At 61.5% G+C, this 16,802-nt stretch overlaps 2 protein-coding genes across 9 annotated transcripts; one reads left to right on the top strand and one right to left on the bottom strand.

The window, feature by feature from the left end:
- The first annotated feature begins 426 nt into the window (after window positions 1–426).
- FPGS (folylpolyglutamate synthase) lies at window positions 427–5,302 on the top strand. 4 transcript variants are annotated; one of them, XM_071574467.1, is made up of 15 exons: window positions 427–547; window positions 1,450–1,578; window positions 1,682–1,735; window positions 1,852–1,916; window positions 1,996–2,110; window positions 2,233–2,310; window positions 2,598–2,659; window positions 2,760–2,862; window positions 2,953–3,030; window positions 3,100–3,247; window positions 3,326–3,424; window positions 3,615–3,765; window positions 3,865–3,940; window positions 4,261–4,327; window positions 4,426–5,300. In XM_071574467.1, exons 1-15 carry the CDS (start codon window positions 449–451, stop codon window positions 4,842–4,844), a joined length of 1,743 nt encoding a protein of 580 aa, XP_071430568.1. In that variant the 5' UTR covers window positions 427–448; the 3' UTR covers window positions 4,845–5,300. The 4 variants fall into 4 exon arrangements, with proteins under 4 accessions (XP_071430568.1, XP_071430566.1, XP_071430569.1 ...); XM_071574468.1 differs by lacking the exon at window positions 427–547 and adding an exon at window positions 1,266–1,371 and having other exon boundaries at window positions 4,426–5,299; XM_071574465.1 differs by having other exon boundaries at window positions 3,100–3,424; window positions 4,426–5,302.
- Window positions 5,183–16,447, bottom strand: ENG (endoglin). 5 transcript variants are annotated; one of them, XM_071574460.1, is made up of 15 exons: window positions 16,308–16,447; window positions 12,247–12,404; window positions 9,904–10,038; window positions 9,173–9,335; window positions 8,823–8,979; window positions 8,528–8,660; window positions 8,119–8,293; window positions 7,885–8,060; window positions 7,620–7,763; window positions 7,251–7,295; window positions 7,031–7,141; window positions 6,694–6,939; window positions 6,460–6,523; window positions 6,262–6,363; window positions 5,183–5,794 (listed from the first exon to the last, which is right to left on the bottom strand). In XM_071574460.1, exons 1-15 carry the CDS (start codon window positions 16,363–16,365, stop codon window positions 5,625–5,627), a joined length of 2,037 nt encoding a protein of 678 aa, XP_071430561.1. In that variant the 5' UTR covers window positions 16,366–16,447; the 3' UTR covers window positions 5,183–5,624. The 5 variants fall into 5 exon arrangements, with proteins under 5 accessions (XP_071430561.1, XP_071430562.1, XP_071430563.1 ...); XM_071574461.1 differs by having other exon boundaries at window positions 7,885–8,036; XM_071574462.1 differs by having other exon boundaries at window positions 5,605–5,814.
- Window positions 16,448–16,802: the final 355 nt, after the last annotated feature.

Below are 16,802 nucleotides of genomic sequence, written 5' to 3'. Positions count from 1 at the left end.
GAGTGTGGTCTGGCCCGAGGTGAGATCTGCCATCCTACAGTCAGCATGGTTTCAGGGTGGGCTCTCTTTTGAGCTCTTTGCATGAGTCCCCAGCAAGACTGCTGCCTTCCTTGGTACAGGGACCAGCCTGGCACACTGGGAGCACCTTTGCACACGCTGATCACGTGTGCACATCCTCATTAGCTTCACCCAGAGCCAGTGCTCCTCCTTATCTGCTCCCTGCTGTGTCGCCCGTGGGCGTGGCTGCAGCGGACCATGTTCTTGCTGAGCCCCTGATGCCTCTCGCAAAGATGGCGCCCCGCGCACCCCTCCCCTTGACGTGGCGTGCGCTGCCCGGCTCAAAGATGGCGGGTGGTGTGGGGGGACTGAGGGTGTGATGCGGTTGGCCCCGCCCACTCCCCGGGCGGCGCGCGGGTTGCGCGGGGCGGCGCGCGCGGGTTGCGCGGGGATGGAGGCGCGGGCTCTGCGCGCGCTGCGCGTGGCGCTGCGGATCGCGGGGCGCCGCTTCGGCACGCGCCCGGCGCGCGCCCCCGCCGAGGACTACCAGGTACCGGCGGCGGGGACGCGCAGCGGGCGGGAGCGCGCGCCGGGCAGGGGGCGGGTCACAGGGCCCGGGCACAGCGATGGGACCGTGCACGGCGGGCCAGACCCGCCCCCTCCGTGCCGTGCCCCGCCAAGTCCCAGGCTGTGCGGGCTGCTGCGTGTCCCGTGTTCCCCACTTTCTGCTCGGGGCATCCCGAAAACCGCCGCGCCCCGTGGCAAGAGCGGGTGACCCCGACGTGCAGCGGGAGCAGCTCCGGTGCCACGCGGCGTGTCCCGGTGCCACGCGGCCGCGCCAGGCGCCGTGGGGACGATGGCGGTCCCCGGTGTGCAGCACCCCGGGCAGGCGGGACGGGAGCGGTCCTGCCCCGCGCTCACCAGGGCTGGAAGCGCGGCCGCTGTCAATGCCGCTGTCTGATGGGCCAAGGTCCAGCTGCCTGAGTGGGGGGTCCCCACGCTGGGGACATTGGCTGGTCGAGCAGCGCCAACCCCTCGTCCCAAACCGGCGTGGGTTTGTTGGGCTGTTGTACCGCGTGCACCGTGCAGGTGCAGCGCTGCTGCTTCCTTAATGCTGCTCGTTAAATGGAGCGCTGCCCGCTCCCGCCGGCGACCTTGTCCCACTGGGCAGCAGTGGGTGCCGGGTGCTGACCTGCCCTGTGTTCCCATTGCGGGGCCAAGGGGCGCCTGGGGAGGGGCGGGCAACCCCTGCCCATAAGTAGGCTGTCCCCGTGACAGGCTCGGGCGCTGCCGGCAGGTCCCCACTGCACCATGGCGGAGATGCTGCCGGTGTGGGTGGCCACGGGCACCGCCGAGGGCACCGAGCCCGATGGGGTGGGTCAGGGTGTGGTGGGCTCAGGTCAGGCTGGGTGGTGGTGGGCACCTTTCCAACCACAATGGGTGTTTTTCCAGGATGCAATCCGGATGCTCAACACCCTGCAGACCAATGCCAGCTACTTGGAGCAGGTGAAGCGGGAGCGCGGAGACCCCCAGGCCCAGCTGGAAGCCATGCGGGGCTTTTTGGAGAGGAGTGGACTGAAGGTAAGGGGGGATCCCTGTCCCTGTCCCCCTGTCCTGCCAGCGGTGCCACCGTGCTCGGCACTGGCGGCCATGGGGTTCTCACAGGGTGGTTGAACTCTTACAGGTCGAGGACCTGGATCGACTGAACATCATCCACGTCACGGGGACGAAGGGCAAGGTGAGGCGGGTGGGCGGTGTTGTGGGGGACTGGGGGGATGAGGGGGAGCCGCTGGTGTCTGTGGCTCTTTTCCCCTGTCCCTTACATGGGGGGATTTAATGCCACAATCTCCTCAGGGCTCAGCGTGCGCCTTCACTGAATGCATCCTCCGCAGCTATGGGCTGAAGACAGGCTTTTACAGGTGGGCACGGGGGTCAGGAGGGTTTGAGGGGGCTGGTTGATGCCATGCCTGACTATTCCCCCTGCTCTGTGCCCCCCAGCTCCCCTCACCTCGTGCAGGTGCGTGAGCGGATCCGCATCAATGGGCAGCCCATCAGCAAGGACCTCTTCAACAAGTACTTCTGGCTGGTCTACAACCGGCTGGAGGAGACCAAGGTGGGGGCTACAAGCGTTTCTGGGGATGGTCTCTCCCTCAGGTTCCCCCTCCCAGGGCCGTGTGTTCCCATGCTGTTTGGGGATGCCCAGTGCTGTCCCCTCATGCCCACTCTGCCTGGCAGGACCTGGTCCATGCCAGCATGCCAGCGTATTTCCGATTCCTCACCATCATGGCCTTCCACGTCTTCCTGCAGGAGAAGGTAAGTCATGGTGGTGCCTCCAGCTTGTGATGGGCTGGGGACATCAGGGAGGGGGGGACATAAGATTCAGCCCTCATATGGGGCAGAACTTGCATGTGTCAGGCTATTGTGGCTGTAACCAGGGAATGCTGTGCCAGGTGGATGGTCCCCCCACAAATGGGGGATGTGTTCAGGTGTGGGTTTGGAAGGGGTGGTGACAGGGACCTGGCCCCACCCACATGCCCAAATCCATGGGCACACGTGGTGCTGGTGGCCCTGTGATAGCTCCAGTGTCCCCATGTCCCCAGGTGGATCTGGCAGTGGTGGAGGTTGGCATTGGCGGCGCCTATGATTGCACTAACATCATCAGGTAGAAGCTGGCATGGCCAAATCTGTCCACCAGGGCTACCAGGTCCTGATGTCCCCACGGTGGTGAGGGCAGTGGGAACACTGCTGTGCTGCATCCCCAGGGCACCGGTGGTGTGTGGAGTTTCTTCCCTGGGCATCGACCACACCAGCATCCTGGGAGACACCATGGAGAAGATTGCCTGGCAGAAGGGTGGCATTTTTAAGGTAGGGAGACCTGGTCAGCTCCTGTGGTTTTGGGGTGTGCTCCCCTGTGACTGAGCTCCCCCATGTCCCTGAGCACCCCATCCTTCACAGCCTGGCGTGCCGGCCTTCACCGTGGCACAGCCGGAGCGGCCGCTGGAGGTACTGAGGGAGCGAGCGCAGGAGCGGAAGGTAAGCTGGTGGCAGGGGTGTGGTTTTGGGGTACCCAATGGCAGGAGGCTCAGCCTCCTTTTTCCACAGTGTCCCCTCTACCTCTGCCCGGATCTGGATGAGTTTGAGGAGGGCTGCCAGGCGCTGGAGCTGGGGCTGGCGGGTGCCCACCAGCGCTCCAATGCCGCCCTGGCCCTGCAACTGGCACGGACGTGGCTGCAGCGCCGTGGCTGCCAGGGTAAGGCGGGAGGATGGAGATGGGCGGTCAGACCCCACTGTGGTTGCCAGGGTCTCAGTGTGATGCCTGTCCCCCCAGGTCTTGGGGAGCTGAAGGAAGTGCCACCAAGCACCGAACTGGCTGAGAAGCCAGTGCCGCTTGCGCCCACCTTCCGACCCACCGATGCCATGATCCAAGGTGCAGTATGGCTGTGCCAGGACCCTGCCTTGCCATGTCATAGGGGACATGGCGGGCTGTGCTGCATCCCAGTCAGTGGACACCTGTGCTGCAGGGCACAGCCTGGCTGTCTGCCCCACACTGGATCCCTGTGGGGGTACCAGTGCTAGAGAGGGTGTGGGGGTCCCAGCCATGCCCTGTGTCCCCCCAGGCCTGCGGGACACAGAGTGGCTGGGCCGGACCCAGATGCTGTCCCATGGCCCTGTGACGTGGTACCTGGATGGAGCTCACACCACGAGCAGCATCCAGGCCTGTGTCCGCTGGTTCCGCCAGGCCACCCTCAACCAGGACAAGCTCCACGAGTAAGGAGGGGACACAAAGGAGGACACATTCTGGGAGGCCATTGTGGTGGTACTGAGGGTCCCCATGGGGCACGGGCCACCTTCCTTTTCTCCCTGCAGTGGCTCCGAGGTGCGTGTGTTGGTCTTCAATGCCACGGGGGACCGCGACACAGCAGCACTGCTCAAGCTGCTGCTGGTGAGGTTTGGGGAAGCACGGGGTAGAGCCACTGTGTCTGGATGCCTGAGCTTTCTGCCTGTCTTGGGACCCACTTTGCTGTGGGTCTGGGGAGCCACGAGGTGGAGCTGGCCCGCTGCCTGTCTGTCCACTCTGCTGTCCCTGGGTGCATCCCACCTCAGCTCCCCTCACAGGGCTCTCGCAGTCCTGGGTATGGGGAAGGGACTTGGATCACTCCATCCTGGCCCTTGTAACCACGCTGGTGTAGGACTGGTCCCAGTGGGAATCCCATGGGTGGATCCTGAGGGTTCCCAGAGTACTGATCTCCCCTCTTCCCACAGCCCTGTCACTTTGACTACGCTGTCTTCTGTCCCAACTTCACGGAGGTGTCAGTGGCCAACAATGCGGGTGAGTGCTGGGGAGCCGGGGTCTCCCCCGGCCACTCCCCATCCTGATCCCCTCCCTGGCCCCCCCAAATCCCTGACCCCCAGCCCCATCCCTTGCAGACCAGCAAAACTTCAATGTGACACTGGAGAACGCCCTGACCCGCTGCCTGGAGAACCAGCGGACGTGGACCCGGCTGCTGGAGGAGAAGGGGGGGCAGGACCCCTGGCTCCCAGCTCCCCTGCGGGTAGGGGGGCTGCTGCAGCCAGCCCCTGCCCGAGGCTCCCTGCTCCTGGTGCCCCCAGCCCTCAACTCCCCAGCCCTCGTGTTCCCGTGCCTGGCCCAGGCGCTGCGGTGGGTGGCACAGGGCCGGGACCCCCATCTGGCAGCCCCTGCCACCTCGGGGGCACACCCCCACCCTGCTGCCAGCAGTGGGGCTGTGCTGCTGCGGGAGGCGTCTGCCGTCCGCGTCCTGGTCACCGGCAGCCTGCACTTGGTCGGGGGAGCCCTCCGGCTGCTCGACCCTGCGCTCTCCCAGTAATGGGGAGGGGACGGAGCTTTGCACTTGGTTTTACTTGAAGCAGCAGTTTTGCCCCCAGTGATGCTCGGAGGCATCTGGGGAGGCACGTGGGACTCCCTCGCCCCACCCCAACTGAGCCATTTTCACCCCAGTGCCTTTTGCGTGTGCCCTGCCAGGAACACTGCCCGTGTGGGGGATGCTCCTGGCCCCCAGTCCCCTCTTGGTGAGACTGACTGTGGGACCCCCGAGGTCTGGGGGGGCTACCCCAGGCTTTGCTGGGGTCCTGGTGTCCAGGGGCTGGGTGGTTTGGGGAGAGGAATCTCAAGCCATGGTGAGGCTTGGCATCAGAGCGTAACTAATTTAACATGGGGGAGATTTTTATTATTATTAATAATGGTTTGTAACTTGTATGGGGAGGTGGAGGGGTGGTGGGGGGTTCTGCCCATCACCCTGTGGGAGGGCAGCAATCTCACACCGCCCCCCCCAAATAAACCTCTTGCTCCTCCCAGCAGTGTCTGATGCCTTCTTGGGGGGGAAGCAGGAGGGGCACGGGGGTTACCCCAAGTGCTGGGGCATATCCTGGGGGCACCCACTTCTTCCCCCCCCATTTGATGGGGAGCCTTGGGGGAGGCTTTGGCAGTAGCTGCTCTTTCTGCCTCCCCACTGCAGCGGGGGACCCCAGGGAGGTTGCAGGGTGCACCCTCCCCGGTGTGGGCTGCCCTCGGGGGGCCAAAGCATTCACTGAATGAGTAACGGAGGCCCCCTCTGGGCTCAGCCTGAGATTTGGGGCGAAAAATCAGCTTAATGGCACCGGGGTGGGTCCCCAAGTCCATTGGCCAGAGGCTGTGCGGGCTCAGGGGGGCCCGGGGGCGTCAGGCCATGCTGCTGGTGGAGCAGGGGGTGCTCTGGGTGCTGCCGATGCTGTGGTTGGTGCTGCTGCTCTCCGAGGCTGGTGCCGTGCTGGAAACCGGCTGCAGTTTGGAGATGGGACCTGGCTCACGCCGCCCGCCATGGGGCCGGGGGAAACACCAAGGGGAAACCACACTCAGGGCAAATGGTGGTGGCCTTGGCTTGTCCCCACAGGACGTTCCAGCCCTCATGCACAAACCCTCATGGGTCACTCCCTGGCTGGTCCCTGAGCCCCTGGGATGGAGATGAGCATGGCGGACCACAGTGGCACCAGGAAGAGGAGGGAGGGCAGGTGGCAGAGGGTATCCCAGAGTAGTAGGAGGGACCCTGGGGAGCTGTGAACACCTGGAGCAGGGTTAATCCCCTATGGCATTACCAGGAGAGCTGAACAGATGAGGGCAACAGAGCAGCCTGTTCCCTGGCTCACCTGGGAACTTCGGCTGCGGGGAAAAATGGGCAACCCATTAAGGGACATACATATGGCCCCCCCATCCTACTGTGGGGTTCCCCAGGGGTGGTGGATACTCACGGGTGCGTGAGTAGATGCACCAGAGCCCAGCGGTGAGGAGTGCTCCGATGAGGAAGGCACCAAAGGTGATGCCTAGGACAGCGGCCAGTCCCAGCCCACGGCCTGTGGGGGGACAAGACCATCAGCACTGTCACATTGGGAAGACCCCCCCTCCCATTCCCATTCCCACTTTGGTCCCCTTCCCTGCTCCAAACTCACTGTTGGGTGGCCGCCAGGTATCCTTCACTGTCACCTCCAGGACCTTCTCAAAGATGGTGTTGTTCTGCAGATGTGGAGGTTGGGGTGAGAAGGGACAGGGCTGGGAGCCTCTGGGCTCTTTCAGAACCAGCAAATGCTGCTCCTGGATGGGCTCCATCACTCAACCGTGTGGGACAAACCCACCAGGCTGGGACCAGCGTGGTGGCATCACAGGGTGGGATGGGTTACACTGACCTGCAAGCCAGCCTTGCACTTGAGGGTGGCGGAGAAGGGGATGCGTCCTCCCTCAGGAACGGCATAGGTGAAGCGGAAGCGCCAGATCTTCCTCCCGTGGCTGCTGGGGGGGCCCTCCAGCACGGCCACCCCCGCGCCATGTGCCTCCCCACCCTGCACCAGCAGCACCGGCTCCCGCCCCGGTGCCACCAGCCAGCAGTCCTTCAGCTGCAGGTCAGCCGGGTGGTCCTCCCACCGCATGGATGCCTGTTGTGAGTGGGGAGAAACAGGGGGACACCATCAAGGTCACTGGCCCAGGGATGGCTGGACTCCCCCCAGCCTGGGCACCAGGCAGTACCTGCAGGAAGGCCTCTTTGTTGACCTCCAGCTCCGTCTGTGGCACCTCAAAGGCAGCGGTGGGGAAGAGGCGCAGGAAGAGCTCCCGTGGGATCTCGCACTGGAAGGCCACCTGCAAGTGAGGACAGCACTGAGGCCACCCCTGGCACCCAGCACCAAGCCAGCAGCAGCATTGGTGCCCTTCTCCCACCCCTGGGCACGCTGTAAAACTTGTCTCTTACCCGCACACTCTGCAGTGCTGTGCCCTTGGACAGCTTGATGACGAGCTGTGAGAAGGGCAGGAAGGTTGGGTGAGCCAAATGGTCCCCACAGCCAGGGTCTATTGTCCCACTTGGATGGGATGGGGTGGCATGGGAGGTCCCGCCATGGGATGGGATGAGACGAAATGAGATAAGATGAGATAGGTCCACCATGGGATGGAATGGAATGGAGTGGAAGTCCCAACCACACCCCCCTGCCGTCTCATGGATGTTCCCAGCCGTGCAAAAGCAAGAAGGTCCTGGTGGAGACGCCCCACCAGTCATCATTGAAACCCTTATGGGGCATCAGCAGGGCTGGGGACAGCACTCCCAGCCAGCCCTCCCCCTCACCTCATTGTTGGCATAGCCCCTGCCCCCCAGCAAGGTGCCACAGTGGCTGAGGGGGCTTTTCAACATGAAGTGGGTGGCATTTTTCTCTGCCTGGCAGTTGATGTCCCTCAGTGTGATGTCCTTGATATCCAAGTCCTTGATGGCCTGGGGGAAAAACACATGGTGCGCATCCACAATCTGGGGACAGCTCCAAGCACCTGGAGGAAAATGTGACCACCATGTGATGTTGATGGACATTGAGACTCCCCCGCTCCTTCCCCCTCACCTTCAGGTGGGACCTGATGATGGTGATCTCCATGGTTTCATCTGTGCACTTCCAGGGCTTGAGCATTAGCAGCAGCTGATGGGGCTGCAATTCAGCAGGAGGGGTTGGGGGGGCTGGAGGGGGGGTCGTCTCAGTCCTCTTCTTGACCGACTCTGTGGGAGAGGGAGTTGGGGGTGCTGAGTAGGGGTGGTGGAACTCCCCATCCCACCCAGCCCTGGCGTCTGGGGGCCTTACCATGCTCCAGGATCTCCAGGCTGATGCTTGTGGTGGCGGGGATGGAAGAGTAGGAGGCAATGGTACTGCAGTTCTTCTCGAAGGCTTTAGCGATGAGACCCTGCTCCGTGTCAGGCAGGAGCTCCCCAGACAACACCATCGGAAAGATGTGCATGATCTTGTAGTACCCAGAGGCCTACAGAGGGAAGGGGAGCAGCACAGAAGGGCTAAATGGGGGTGGGGACAGCTGGGCATGCACAAGGTAGGGATGGCTTCTGGGTTTGTCCTTTTTAGGAAGGGCTGTAACAGGATGACTGCCACCTCCCCATGTCTGATGTCCCCAGGTGGCCTCCTGCCACCAGCACCTCCTGGGCACCTGGCAGACCTGTTGGTGGGGGTGGTGGGGGAACACACATCTCGCTCAGCCTACCATGACCTGGATGTTGCACTTCTTGAAGGAGAGGGACCAGGTGAAGTTGGCCCTGCTCTGCAGGATAAGGAGCTGGTTGCTGACATGATTCTCTGGACAGCTCAGTGACAGGTTCACTTCTGTGACTGGGGTGCTGCAAAACCATGAGACCCTCATCTCAGTATTGACACTCCACACCAACAGGTCCCATATCCAACTTGAGATGTGGGACTCTGCCTTTGAGACACCCCAACACCTTCTCAAGCATCTCCAAGCATGTACCACCCCTGCAGTCCCATCACTGGCACTGCAATACCTGGGCTCTGACTGTAGATGGATGATGTGAGCAGCCCTGGTGCTCTGGGCATCACTGTGTGAGCAGCCCTTCACCTCGTGGAAGAAGACCTCAGTCTTAAGGTGCAGCGTGGCATTGAAGTCGTCCTGGGGGGTGCAGTTCAGGGGGCTGCTGGCATCTGTGTAGGTGAGGGGATCATCAAAGTCAAACCAGGCTCAGTGGGTGGAGAGATGCTCAGGGCCAAGGGCATCATTTCCCATGGCATCTTCCCAAGGATGATGCTTTGCCCTGGAGGGTTGTCAGCCTTCCAGAGCAGGAAGATCACTACTGCCCATTCCAGCCCCCCAGTACCAGCCCCCAGCCCCACACACCTTCTCCCAGGCGGAGCTGAACCCACTGGGGATCCCGCAGCTCGCTGTAGGATGTGATGCCCCTATAGGTAGTCTGAGTCCAGGACAGCAGCTGCTCCTCGCTGGAGGCCATGGATGGCTCAGGACCCATCTCTTTGGTGGTCCCTGAGGTGAGGTGGGCGTCCTGCGGGCCGAGACACAATCTCAGCCAGGATAGGGGGCAAGGCACATCCCTCCCTGGTGTGGCCTGGCATGGGGAAAGCGGGGAAAACCTTTGCCCCCAGAGGGCAGGATGAAGTCTGAGCATCCCTGAAGCCTGAACTGGATGAATGGGGCTTTTTGGGGACATGGGCTGGGAGTGGCAAGAGCAGCCGGTGGCACGCGGAGGGCTCAGCCCACTTTATTATTAGCCACAAACAAAGCAGGAGGTTTATTTTGCTAACAAAGCGCCCGACCCCGGCTCAGCTCGCTGGAGCCAAACCCCATCCCTGACCTTCCTCCCGCAGGCCGGAGGAAATGGGAGCTTTTTCCAGCCCTGTGCGTCATTCCCTGCCTGGCCAGCCCTGTGCTCAGTGTCGCTGGCAGTGGCCGGGAGCGTCCCCTCCTCCCTAGGGCACCACAAGCATCATCTGGGGATGGGGGGGGGAAGGGGGCAACCAATCTCCACCAGGGACCCCCTTAAACATCTTCAAGGATGGCCCCAGCCCTATTGACCCTTGGGACTGCTCCTGGTGTAGGGCTGTTGCACTCACAGTGTGGATGAGCAGGTGTGGGCACTGGGAATTGATGGTGGCAAAGCAGCGAGAGCAGAGGAGGACGAGCACTGGTGACCGGCTGCAGGCACTGGCTCCTGGTGTGATGGACACTGTCAGAGGGACTGTAGAGTCCTGAGGGGAAGAGAAGAGTGTCACCACCGAGGCCACTAAGACCCAGTTGCTCTCACCTCCCTGCCTGCCCCTGGAGCCAGAGGTAGCAGGGAGAGGCTTTGGGCAGGAGGCAGCCATGGCTGTGTTGAGGGCGCAGGTGGGGGGATGTAGGGACACCACATGAATGTGTAACCACATGAATGTATATCCACACCAGGGGACCAAACACCTCCTGGCTCCTCTGAGCAAAGGACCCTACATCAAGAATGGTGGTAGCCCCACACTGGGGTCCACAGTATCCATGCGTCAGAGATTGAGTAATCTCTGCATTGGGCAGCAGTGTGTCACCCCAGTTCTGGGGGTCCCCTCACCAGAGAGTGGCAGTCCTCATAATGGGGACGGAGACTTCCCTATACCAGCAACCAGAGCATCCTCACAATGGGAACTGGGATGTCCCCACACTGGAGACTGGAGCATCCCCCCACTGGGGTCCGGGAATGCCCACCTTGGGCACTAGACCATCCCCACTGTAGCTACCAGGATGTTTCTCACTCAAGACTGGAGAATCCTCACCCTGGGCACCAGGATCTTCCCCGGCAGGTTTCCCAGTCCTATCCAGCACCATGCAGCCACTCCAGGCTCAGGACTGGCTACACTGGTGTGCAGGGATGCGGGAGCACAGTGGTGGCACACACCATTCCTCGTGGCTAGCACAGCCTGGTGGCCTCCAGCCGGAAATCCGGATGGGGAAGTCGAAACACCAGGCGCTAAGTTTGGCAACTGCCTCCCGAATCACGGCTCGCAAAGTGCTGAGCCAGGCAGCGGACAGGGAAAAGCAGCTGGGACCGGGCGGGCGGAGGCAGTTGCCAGTGCCGGGCACAGGGATGACGGGATGGAGCCACGGGCATCCCGACCTGGCCATGGCCCCGTGGGTGGCCGGGGACCCCGGGTGGCCCCGGGCTTGGGGAGGAGCCGGCGGCTGTTTTTCCTGCCGCGTGTTTTGTGGCGCTCCATTGTTTGGCTGCGCGAGTGGCGAGCCTTGTCGCTCCCCGCCGCCGCCTTTCGGGTTATTTTTTATTTTTTCTTCTTTTTTTTTTTTTTTTTTTTCGCGTCGTGGGGATCTGCTTATAGAAAGCGGCTTCCAGTAATTCTTCTATAAGTGGAGCCGCGTCCCTGCCCGGCTCCCCCCTCGCGGCGCGGGGCTCGGTGCCTCAGCCGTGACATCAATGCGTGTCCCCTGCCGCCGCTGGTGACAACCCCGGGGCAGCCCCCCGGCCTTGGCACCTATCCAGAGTGCCAGGGCCAGGTCACACCGGGCTGGAGCAGAGGGGCCCTTGCAAAACCCACCCTGCCCAGCGTCTCCTGGCCTGACTCCCGCTCCCTCTGAAAAGCAGAACTGGGAGAACTGGGAGGTGGCGGGGGCGGGGGGAGCGTGGCGCCGGGCAGCCCAGGGCTGGGCCAAAATCGGGTGCTAGCTTTGTGGGGCCCCCGCCAGCATGAAGGGAGCTGGGCTGTGCTGCTGAGCTGCTGTGCAAGCCCACGTGCTGGTGCAAATCCACTCAACAGTGCCAGTCAATACCAGTGCTAGCTCTGCCACTGCTCCTCGGTATGGCCATGCCAACACTGGCAGTCAGGATTCCACTCACTTAGATGTCTTAAAGTGATGTGCCTCCCTCATCACTCATTCCTTCTTCCATCCCTTTATCCCTCCATCCCATCTTCCATTCCTCCGTCCAACCCTTCTTCCATTCCTCCCTCCAACCCTTCTTCCATCTCTTTCTCTGTGCCTCCATCCCTTCCTCTTTTCCACCTTCCATCCCTTCCTCCATCCTTCCCTCCCCAGTGTGGTTATCACTGGGTACATGTGGCTCTGCCAAGCTCCTGAGCCAGAACTAGGCCAACTCCCCAGGAAATAGCATGTCCTGGGATGTTCAGTACAAGGACATCTATCCCAGCAGCCTGGGCCATTAGAGAATTTGCCTCTGAACTCTTTGAACTCCCGTCGGGAGCAGAGATGCCCATGGCTATGCTGGGATGGAAAGCTTGGCAAAGGCACCATGGAAGAGGTTAATCCAGGTTTTCTCACTGCTCCTTAGAGGAAAGTTTTGACAGCTGGGACACCCTATCTACTTGAGGACAGTGATGGGGTCATGATGCTGTGGTGAAAGTGTGAAGTGACAGTGAAAGGTGATGGTGCTGGAGTGATGCACTGGGACCCCTTTTGCTCACCTTGGACCACTTGATGCTGAGGACATGGACTTCATGGTCAGTGTTCAGGGAGCTGCTGCTGCTGCAGCCCCGCGGCACCGTGCTGGTGGTGTAGGAGAGAGTGATGGGCGACTCTCCTGTCACCAGCTGCAGGTCACAGCCCTTGGCTCTTGCAGGGTCTGGGCGGAAAACAAGAGACTGTCAGTCCCCACCGCAGGGACATGGGATGACACAACACAACACGGCGGGACATGATACAAGAGGGGACTGAGTGGCTGCGCCAGTCTCAGCACTGCCCCCGCGCCCTCGGTCGCCAGCCCGGCGTCACCACAGCCCCACGGCCAGCACAGCACCCCCGGGACCATCTGCTACGTGTCTGCTTGGGGCCCATCCGCCACCGCCAGCCCCCTCTGCAATCACGTTAATGACTCTTGGATCCGGCTGGAAAAATCCGCTGTCCCTGCTCGGCACTGCCGTGTGCCAAAACTCGCACCCGGCTGCCCTGGACACTGGGGCGGTGACGGAAGCCCCCCCCGCATCCCCCCTCGCCGCAGGAAAGTGAGAAGTGCAGGTATGGAAATGGCTGTAAAGCTCATCCTCGGCGGGCGCCCAGGCGTGAGCTTTGCCCCATCCCACAGCTCCCGGCGGTGCGCGAGTGAGCAGGGCCAGGCCAGTGGCTGCCAAGGGAAATCCTGAGTGCAAACAGCCATTTGAAGGCCTGGTCCTGTAAATCCCCACGTGCCTCGGCTGTTTCCTCTGCCCCAGGCAGTCCTGCTGTGGCCAGGCCATTCTCGAGCTGGCCCCTGAGGACTGGCCTGCACTCAACAGGGGCTCAAAGTGGGCTGGGCAGGATGGAGTCCTGTGGCCACAGCTGGGTGCTTCCCATGGGGAGACAGTTCCTGGGCCACTGTGTTTCCTTTGGAGGAGGCCACTGAGCTATATCTCTTCTTAACCCATCCTTTCCCAACCCTGGTGGCTCCAGCCACCATGATGGGACATGAGTGGACTCTGCTCCAGGGCTACCAAGCCAACCCCCAGGGAGTGGGGCTAAAGGGTGTGATGCTCCAGGTTGTTGAGGTTTTGGGATGCAGGACTCGTACCATGTCATGCCCATTATGGTGTCCCTGGCCTGTGTCTTGCCACCAGGGTGGCCTGGCTGTGGTGGTGGGGTCATGGCACAGACCACCCTGGTGACGCTTACATGGGCCCACTTATTGTCCGGCGCTTCCTTGCCCCAGTGTGGCGGCTGCGCGGCCGGCAGCATCGGGAGGAAGATAAACAGCTGCTTATCTGGGCGCCACAGGCTGTGTCCCTCTTCCCTTCCACTCCTGCTGGGCATGCCGCGCGGCCCTGGCACTGCTGGGCAGAGGACGGGCAGCTCGTCACACCTCCGGCAGCATCCTGCCGGAAGGTCAGGCAGGGCCAGGGGCCACGGCGGGGCTCACCCCTGGCATGGGGCAGGGATGCCAGTGGAAAGGGATGAGGGGCAGCAGTGCCAGTCGGGCACTGTCTGTCTCTGGGGAAGGCAGCAGGCTCCAGCATTATGTCAGGATCAGATAAGGGGGCTCAGCTGGGCCGCCGGGGCAATCAGATAAGGGCACTGTTATTTTTGTACTCCAGGAAAGGAAAAAAAATATAAAAAGAAAGAAAGAAAGAAAACCCACTTTATGTTTTTCCAGTCGCCTGCCCTCTTGCTCACTTTGGCACAGCTGACACCAGGGAGCAGGAATGATCCCCCTGTAGCTCCCCCATGGGCCAGGGGCTGGGGACACGATTCCTGGGTTTCTGGGAGATGAAAGGTCCTGGGCAGAGACCAATGCTGGGGCGTGGGGTGCAGAGCAGAGGTGGACCTGGTGCTGCAGGATGCCCATGGGGATGGGCAGCGCCACTTTGGCATCCCTACATCCGGCACTTGTGTAACGCGCTGACCCAGGTCAGGAATGGGGATGGACCCTGCGCTGCAAACCTGAGAGGGAATTGTCAACCTCCGAGCCACCACTGGTGGTTGGATCATGCAGAGGTGGCATCAGGGCTCAGACAATGAGGTGGATGGGACCAGGCTTCGGGCCTGACGCAAGCCACATCATTCCTGTCACTCTCTAAGTCAGTTGGGTGCCAAGACACCTCTCCTCAGGGATGGGAAGGGGTGACTCAGCACCGTGCTCACTCTGTGGGGAGCAGTGCTGGTCCCTGCTGAGGTGCCCAAAATCCCCTACCTCTGGAAGACTCTGTGTCTGTGAGGCACCCTGGCACTGCACTCACTGTGGGCACCCTCAGCCCCATGGGGCCCTGTGAGGGAGAGGCAGCAACTGGATAGGATGTGGTGAGTGGCACAGGTAGGCAAGACAGGGACAATGTGTCACAGCTATGCAGGACACAGATCATATAGCACAGCTACAAAGGATGGGGACCATATGGCACAGCTACATATGACAGGGACAATATGCCACAGTCATATAGGGTGGGGTCCATATAGCACAACTGCATAGGTTAGGGGTGGTATGGCCATAGGAGATGATCTGTAATGGCAGAGTGACACAGGACAGGGCCCATACAGGCACAGACACATATGACACAGAATGTATAGATCCAATCCATAGGACAGAGACTGTATGGCACAGCTATGTCAGCTAGGGACCATATAGCACAATCAGGACAAGGACTGCATCACACAGCTATGTGGGACAGGGGCAGCATGCAATAGCTGTGTAGGATAGGGACCATATAGCACAGCTACGTAGGATGGGGATCATACAGCACAGCCAAATAGGACAGAGATCACAGGGACAGACACTCAGGATGGGGACAATATGGAATAGCTACGTAGGACCCACATAGCACAGTTGTGTTAGGGCATGTACAGCACAGCCACATAGGATGGAGACTGTAGGGGACAAATACAAAGGACACGGATTGTATGGCACAGCTATGTAAGACAGAGACAACATTTCACAGTTGTGTAGGATGGGGACCATATGGCAGTTACGTGGTATAGGGACTATACGTCATAGCCAATGAGGACAAGGTCTCCACAAGGATCTGGAGCACATAGCACAGCTGTAGGATGGGGACTGCACTGCACAGCTACAAGGGACACGGACCTTACTGCACATCTATGTAGGATGGGGAACCACACAGCACAGACAGGGACCGTATGGCACAACTACAGGGAAGACAGACCTTATCACACATTAAAGCAGGAGAGGGACTGTATCGGGGACATGGCCCATATAGTACAGCCTCACTGGACAGGGACCGTCTGGCACTACTTATGTGATATAACAGAGTGGGTGTCGAGCCTGGCAGCGGGCCACCCATGAGTGCTGGCCCCTGAAGTGGCCAGGAGGGACTGACCCAGCCAGGACATACATTGCTGCTGGCCCTGGCCTCTCTGGGCAGCCGCTGCCCTTCCTGCTCCCTTCCCCTCTGCCATGTCCCCACATCCCCAGCTCCCTGTCCTCCATCAGCTCCAATGTCCCTGGGCATGACTCCTTTGAAATTCCCCCCTGTGGCTTTGAAGGACCCTTGGGATGGCTTTAGTGCTTCCTTGCCCAACTACTCCAAAGACAGCCAAGCCCTCAACTCCTTTTTCACATCCCGCATCCGTTATTTCCCATTTCTCTCCTCCAGCTCCATTCCCACATCCCACATGAGGCTTTATGGGGTTTTTCCCATTTCTCGACCCCAGGTCTTGGTCAATCCCTCCACACACTGCAGTGCTGGAAGGTCATCAAAGCCACTCCAGACCTCTGGGTGCCATTGCATTGGCCAGGGCTCAGCAATAGCGTCTTCAACACCTCCTGTGCCCTGATGACGCAGCCAGGATTTCGGGGGTCCCAGGGAGTGGCAGGGCTATGTTGGGTGTGTTCCCAGTGCTCGGGGTGGGTTTGTCCTGCTCCACCCTCGTGGTTGTCCCCCAAAACCTCCTCTCCCAAGGGTTCCTCGGGGTGACACAGACAAGACCCCTTTGGCCACCGACTCGGAGGCGCCGCTGTCCCATCCAGGGGGTCCCGTCCCGCGGTCCCATCGCGGCGGTCCCATTCTGGGGATCCCGTCTCCCGGTTCCCCCCATCCCCACTCACCTGGGCGGCCGAGGAGCGCCAGGAGCAGCGGCAGGAGCGGGGCGGTGCGGGGGCCCATGTCCGCCTGCGGCCGTTGCCCGGGAGCCAGCGCGGAGTGCGGGCGGCGGCAGCGGCAGGAAACCGACTCCCTTCGGAGGAGGGTCCGCGGCGGAGGAAATGCCGCTGGCGGCGCTGGGGCAGGGCCGGCGGCGGGGCGGGGGGGGCGGAGAGGACGGACCCCCCCTTCTCCCGGAGGCACAGTGCCTCAGTTTCCCCCAAGTGCCGTGCGCGGCTGCACCTCCGCAGGGGCGCGTTGGAAGCGCCCTGAGCAAGGGCAGGGCACTGGCACCCGGGGTGGGTGTCCCCAGAGACCCCCAGGGTTGAAAAGGGAGTGGCAAGGTGGGACACAGGGGTTCTGGTGGGATCCAACCCCTCCAAATTACATCCGGGCTGCACCCAGTGATGGGGATGGGGGGCTACCCCAGGCAATGGGGACAGGGGTTGTCCCAGATGATG

This window comes from Pithys albifrons, chromosome 20 (genome assembly GCF_047495875.1).
Source record: "Pithys albifrons albifrons isolate INPA30051 chromosome 20, PitAlb_v1, whole genome shotgun sequence".
NCBI lineage: Eukaryota > Metazoa > Chordata > Aves > Passeriformes > Thamnophilidae > Pithys > Pithys albifrons.
This window is presented reverse-complemented; position numbering and strand designations above follow the sequence as displayed.

What these genes read in the sequence shown, in the direction of transcription:
- ENG (XM_071574460.1), bottom strand. Translation starts at nt 16,365, where the DNA reads ATGGGCCCCCGCACCGCCCCGCTCCTGCCGCTGCTCCTGGCGCTCCTC. An exon ending in CATCTACAGTCAGAGCCCAG is followed by an intron (nt 8,661 to 8,822) that starts GTATTGCAGTGC and finishes ATGGTTTTGCAG; the next exon opens with CACCCCAGTCACAGAAGTGA. An exon ending in TCATCAGGTCCCACCTGAAG is followed by an intron (nt 7,764 to 7,884) that starts GTGAGGGGGAAG and finishes TTTTTCCCCCAG; the next exon opens with GCCATCAAGGACTTGGATAT.
- FPGS (XM_071574465.1), top strand. Translation starts at nt 449, where the DNA reads ATGGAGGCGCGGGCTCTGCGCGCGCTGCGCGTGGCGCTGCGGATCGCG. An exon ending in AGAAGGGTGGCATTTTTAAG is followed by an intron (nt 2,863 to 2,952) that starts GTAGGGAGACCT and finishes CATCCTTCACAG; the next exon opens with CCTGGCGTGCCGGCCTTCAC. An exon ending in AACCAGGACAAGCTCCACGA is followed by an intron (nt 3,766 to 3,864) that starts GTAAGGAGGGGA and finishes TTCTCCCTGCAG; the next exon opens with TGGCTCCGAGGTGCGTGTGT.